General features: G+C 44.3%; 2 protein-coding genes across 7 annotated transcripts; one reads left to right on the forward strand and one right to left on the reverse strand.

The window, feature by feature from the left end:
- The first annotated feature begins 1,597 nt into the window (after positions 1-1,597).
- Positions 1,598-3,386, forward strand: LOC122048169. 6 transcript variants are annotated; one of them, XM_042609772.1, is made up of 5 exons: positions 1,609-1,750; positions 1,843-1,981; positions 2,062-2,562; positions 2,819-2,983; positions 3,105-3,386. In XM_042609772.1, exons 2-5 carry the CDS (start codon positions 1,892-1,894, stop codon positions 3,186-3,188), a joined length of 840 nt encoding a protein of 279 aa, XP_042465706.1. In that variant the 5' UTR covers positions 1,609-1,750; positions 1,843-1,891; the 3' UTR covers positions 3,189-3,386. The 6 variants fall into 6 exon arrangements, with proteins under 6 accessions (XP_042465716.1, XP_042465723.1, XP_042465706.1 ...); XM_042609782.1 differs by having other exon boundaries at positions 1,598-1,981; positions 3,050-3,150; XM_042609789.1 differs by having other exon boundaries at positions 1,599-1,981; positions 3,053-3,150.
- A 243-nt stretch (positions 3,387-3,629) lies between these two features.
- On the reverse strand, positions 3,630-4,665 carry LOC122029065 (probable aquaporin TIP4-3). Its single transcript, XM_042588299.1, has 3 exons — positions 4,491-4,665; positions 4,165-4,412; positions 3,630-4,076 (listed from the first exon to the last, which is right to left on the reverse strand). The coding sequence occupies exons 1-3, from the start codon at positions 4,615-4,617 to the stop codon at positions 3,681-3,683; spliced, it is 771 nt and encodes a 256-aa protein (XP_042444233.1). The 5' UTR covers positions 4,618-4,665; the 3' UTR covers positions 3,630-3,680.
- Between the last annotated feature and the right edge of the window lie 448 nt (positions 4,666-5,113).

Raw genomic sequence — 5,113 nt, forward strand, 5'->3', positions numbered from 1 at the left:
AATCTTTTAAAACTTGTTAATTCAGAAAAATACTAGCAAATAGGGAAATAAACTAGCAAAAAATATTATTAATCCATTTTTTTTCTAATATCAACTAATAAGTCATAGACCTAAAACTTTAAATTGTAATACCCTAAATATAAAAAAAATAAGAAAATAAAAACAATTAAAACTAATAATTTATCAAAAATAATAAAAAACCAATCTAATGAATCTAAGATCACTTCTCTTACCTGACTTCATTAACAAGTGTAGCGCCAAAAATCTTGCTGAGCAACATGAAAACTAACTGTGTTCTTAGTGTTTGATTGAACGTAGCAACAACCATCAATAGTTCTCAGAACACTGAGAAGCCAACAGGACAGGACTGGTGAAGAATGATCTTGTCCAGAATTTGATTGCTAGTGTTGATGGAGAGATGACTGAGACACTCTTTTCGTATGTATCCATCAGAATGGATCCGCACATGATACTGACGAACGACAATGACTGAGCCGGCGGTACCTGATCTCTACGCACACTCAGACAAGCACACGGGACGTTAGAGGCCAGAAATCAGGGAAAAAACCCCCGGAGCAGGCCCTCTGACGCTCAAATCAGGTACTTTTCTCCTAGAAGAACAGTGTACGAAGGAGAAAGAAAAGTAGAAGACAAGTGCGAATGTGCGAGAGAGTATACCTGCGCAAGGGAGAAGACCTCCTTTTTTATATGACAGTACGTACCTCTGGAGGCTGACCGATGTCAGAGAATGTCGGGTGTCAGGACATGTCGGATGATGGAGGACACATGACATACTCCTGTAGACTGAACGAAGGCTCCATTCGCAGATGACCGCTGACCGTTGGAATATTCTTTGACATTCAACAGTAATTCTCTGACAAGCGGTTACGATTCCCTGATCCTGTTGTCGTGTAGCATCCTCTGTCTCGACCGGGTATTACTAGGGCAGCTCGAGATGGATCTGTTGGGTATAACACCTGACCTAAGTCTTGAGGGGCAAGGAGCTGTGGTGAGATCGTCTAAGAGCCGACCAGGAGCTGGCCGACTGAGAGAACCAGGTCTGGGTATAGCCGAGCTGTGGAAGCTGAGCTGTGAAAACCCGACCAGTCGAAGCAGGTCAAACATTACTCTGACTGCCCACCATGTTTCAGATCAGGGTATCTCAGGTCTGAGGTCCTAGTCTGTGAGAACCTAATCGGAAACATGTTGCTGATGTCGTCAAATGGTCCTATCTCTTCTTTCCCTAACTACTGATTGTCACGTTCTCTTGACTTTTGACTGCCACATCTTCTTGATTTTTGACTACCACGTCCTCTTAACTTCTGACTACCACATTTTATTAGATCCCATCATTATGCACCGTACCAAAGAAGAAACTACTGATGCATTGAACAACCTAATTACTTAAATAATTACCTGCTCTGTTCCAATTATATTACTGCCATGGTCATTGTGCATTTGTGCTCCTCTCCATGATTGATTAAATAGAGCTACTCTAGCGGACCCATTGCCTACCAATATGTTGCGATCCTCTCGATTATTGATTAAATTGAGCTAACAATGTGGACTTTTTCTAATTTTTAACTCACAAGATTGACAGGCATGCACAACTGCAATTGTTTGGACATGATGATTGCTGTGGCAACTCTGTCGTCTGCTCCCCCCAATCGATCATCTGATAGCACACCACCCAATGCGTCCTGCACCATGTCACAGCATCAAGGAGGGAGCTGCGAATTCTTGCCACGCCGTATAATTCTACTGCCTAACTCTATATAGCGAGCAATTTCCTCGAACCTTAATTTGTTTCTTCTCCTTTTCTTCCTCGTGATCTTCCACAAGGAAAGAGCCCTTTTTGTTCAGAGAACTGGAATATAAATCAACAGGGGAGATGTACGCTGAGGCGGGTCTTCAGTTTCCAGCATTCTCGCAGTGCTTCTTCCTTCAAGAAGTAGCGGGCGGCGGCTTCCTAAATTTTCATGTCAGCATCGCTGATAAATGCTTAAGTCGGCATCGCTGATCATAATTCTTCTGCTGACATCTTTGTTTTTGTTGTTGTAGGGGATTATGGCACAGACTCCTATAGTAGCAGAGTATGATATGGGAGGAGCAGGTGACCTTTTCAAAGCTCCAGAGGCCATCCTAGAAGATCCAGCACTTGAGCTTCATATAGCAGTTGCCATGTCCATCATATCCACCGAAGGCGATGCCATCACAGAACCTATAAAGGTTGTCGATATCGAATCAATCCACAATGATCCCCTCAATAGTGTCATCTACGAGTGCGAGAAGGATCTGCTGGAGGAATCAGAGATAGAGGATTCAATCACAGAACTCTTAGGGGCAAAGATTCCTGCACTACAAATTGATGAAGTTCCACCTTTCGAAAGACTTAGCTCCGCAGAAGGATCGATGCAGAAAAGTATCAGTTCAGCGTCTCTGAATTCAGTGGAGTTATTTCCCGGCAGTACCATGAGAACTGACCAAGTCCTTGATCTTCAAGGGTTGAATCTTGCAGCTGCATATAGCTTGAGGCGAGCATTCAGTGAGGGAGACATTCAGGTTCAAATAAATTGCACAAAGTTTATAGTTTAATTCCTTCTTTTTGTTTCTGAAACTCGTACAAGCCTGGAGATGCACATTGTTCCTTTCAGTTCTGTAATTTCATAAGCTCCGAACCAAACGGGCACCCAGTACCAAATTATTCATGATCAAAGAGCACAAGCAAGATAGATGGGTTTTCCGAGCTATGAAAAGCTGATCTTTTTAGATGCTTTTGATATTCCCAAAGATCATTTATTTTTAGCTTTCATGGCAGCAGCGTCTTGGTGGCAAAAGCACAAGCACCGGAAATACAGTCGCAGTGTGTTCTTCCTTTGAGCGGCTCCTAACCATTAGAGATCTTAAGACCGAGCAACGACAGCAAAAACTTTCCAGGTATCGGGAGAAGAAGTGTAAGAGAAACTTCGGCAGGAAAATCAAGGTACGCACTAGTTAGTTTGGAATTCCTTCTCATAACTTTTTAGGATGAATTAATTAATCTTTGAAGCAGCAAGCGACCAGAAGTTGAAGGAACTGATAATAGAAGGTTGGATGTCGTGCAGTATGTTTGCAGGAAGGCTCTCGCAGACAGTCAGCCAAGAGTTCGAGGAAGGTTCGCAAAAACTGAAGAGACTGAAACCAACTAGTGTGGATATCACTGCTTTAACTAGGAAGTTAATGAATTTGTAGATGATCAGTTAATGTAAAGTGGTTTGAATAAAGAGGGAATATAAATAATATTTTCCAAGGGCTTGATGAGTTAATCATTAGTACAGCCCTTGAAAGTTTTTGTATTTCAATTCAGTTTCAACGAAATTGATAGGCCGTCCCATTTCCGTGCTCGATTTCCGTACTCAATTGAGTGTGTGAGACGTCTTAAAGTGACTTGGGTATCTGAAAATGCGAGTCAATCGGGGATCGAATAGTGCACGGAAAATCGGACAACGTATCTTATCTTTGGTTTCTATATTTTAAATTTTAAATATTTTTATTATTTTGTTTTATATTTGACGCATCAGTTTTTCATTTCAAATAATCTAAAATTTAGAGTGGCTGGACATTAAAGTTCAGTTTTAAACTACAACAACTAAGGATAATTATGATATTTTTATTTAATTATAACAAATATTTATGTAAAATTATGAAAAGGCTTCTTCGCGATCGACGGGGAGGAGGAAGGCGCCGTCATCGGAACTCCGCGTAACGTAGAGGCGGTCGTACACGAAGCCTGCGAGCGCGCTTCCGACGAGCGGCCCGGCCCAATAAATCCAATGATCGGTCCAATTCCATCTCGCCAGCGCTGGCCCGAAGGACCTGGCCGGGTTCATGGAGGCGCCGGAGAAGTAGCCACCGGCCAAGGTGTTCGCCCCCACAATGAGGCCGACGAGCAGAGGCGCGACGCTGGAGACCACCCCTTTCTTCGGCTCCACCACGACGGCGTAGATCGTGAAGACCATGGAGAAGGTGAGCAGCAGCTCCATGACCAGGCCCTGGAGCGGACGCATCCCTGATCCCAGAGCATGCATCGGCAGATCCTGCAATTTTTTTCTGATCACGTTAAAAATCTGATTTTTTTTTTTTTTAAAAGAAACGGATTGCAATCAAATCGATTTTATTATGCACCTGTCCTCCGCTAATGTACATGAGGAGGAAGCAGGCGGCGGCGGAGCCGAGCAGTTGGGCCACAATGTAGAGCGCGCACCGGATGACCGTGACGTACCCGCCAGCTGCGAACCCGATCGTGACGGCTGGGTTCAGGTGACCAGCGGAGGCGTCCATTCCCACCGCTACTATTACCGCCACCAGCATCGCGTTGGTCGCGGCCGCCGCCGTCAGCCCCGTGATGGTGCCCTGCCCTCCGCCCATCTCCTCTGCACACCATTCGCGCAAAATTAATTAATCATCACCAAGTAAATCCTCAGACTCGACGACTAGAAAGATGTGATTACCGGCGGACACGGCGGCGGAGACGCCGGTGAAGACGAAGACGAAGGTGAGGAGGAGCTCTGTGAAGACGGAGCGGGGGAACTCCGGGTCGGCCGCTTCCTTCCAGCTTCCCAGCGCGATCTTGGCCATCGATTAACTAACTAACAAGTGAGATCTTTAAGGATAAAATTATTGGTTAATATTGGTGCATTCTTATAGAGCTTTCTGCTCGACCACTAGCTTGCTTCTCTGTGCATGTCAGTTCTCTACATGAAACACAGAGCAACCCACGTGGCGGACCTTCTCTTGTTCTTCATCATGTTGAAACACTTGTTTAGTAACTAAAGGTTTCATCTGTCACTTCAACTTGAACACTTGTCATCTAGCAAAATCTAAATGTGCAAGACAGGTGGAAGCGTCCACTGCCAAGAATGGCACAGCAGCGACTGTGCTCGAGCTCGGCACATCTCTGTTCTTTCTCCAAGTGTTCTTTGTGCTTGGTCGCGTCCTGCTTGCGTTATCAAGGAACGAGATACGTGTAGAAGAAGTAGCCAATCATTTTCATTTGATTTCAGTTTTAGCCTTATCATGGATCACTACAACAAACCCCATTTGCAATGAAATTTATGTGTACTTTTGAACCACT

Source organism: Zingiber officinale, chromosome 1B, assembly GCF_018446385.1.
Source record: "Zingiber officinale cultivar Zhangliang chromosome 1B, Zo_v1.1, whole genome shotgun sequence".
NCBI classification, from domain to species: domain Eukaryota; kingdom Viridiplantae; phylum Streptophyta; class Magnoliopsida; order Zingiberales; family Zingiberaceae; genus Zingiber; species Zingiber officinale.

What these genes read in the sequence shown, in the direction of transcription:
- LOC122029065 (XM_042588299.1), bottom strand. Translation starts at nt 4,617, where the DNA reads ATGGCCAAGATCGCGCTGGGAAGCTGGAAGGAAGCGGCCGACCCGGAG. An exon ending in CTCCGCCGCCGTGTCCGCCG is followed by an intron (nt 4,413 to 4,490) that starts GTAATCACATCT and finishes AATGGTGTGCAG; the next exon opens with AGGAGATGGGCGGAGGGCAG. An exon ending in TGTACATTAGCGGAGGACAG is followed by an intron (nt 4,077 to 4,164) that starts GTGCATAATAAA and finishes AAAAAATTGCAG; the next exon opens with GATCTGCCGATGCATGCTCT.
- LOC122048169 (XM_042609767.1), top strand. Translation starts at nt 1,892, where the DNA reads ATGTACGCTGAGGCGGGTCTTCAGTTTCCAGCATTCTCGCAGTGCTTC. An exon ending in TCAGTGAGGGAGACATTCAG is followed by an intron (nt 2,563 to 2,818) that starts GTTCAAATAAAT and finishes CTTTCATGGCAG; the next exon opens with CAGCGTCTTGGTGGCAAAAG. An exon ending in ACTTCGGCAGGAAAATCAAG is followed by an intron (nt 2,984 to 3,104) that starts GTACGCACTAGT and finishes GATGTCGTGCAG; the next exon opens with TATGTTTGCAGGAAGGCTCT.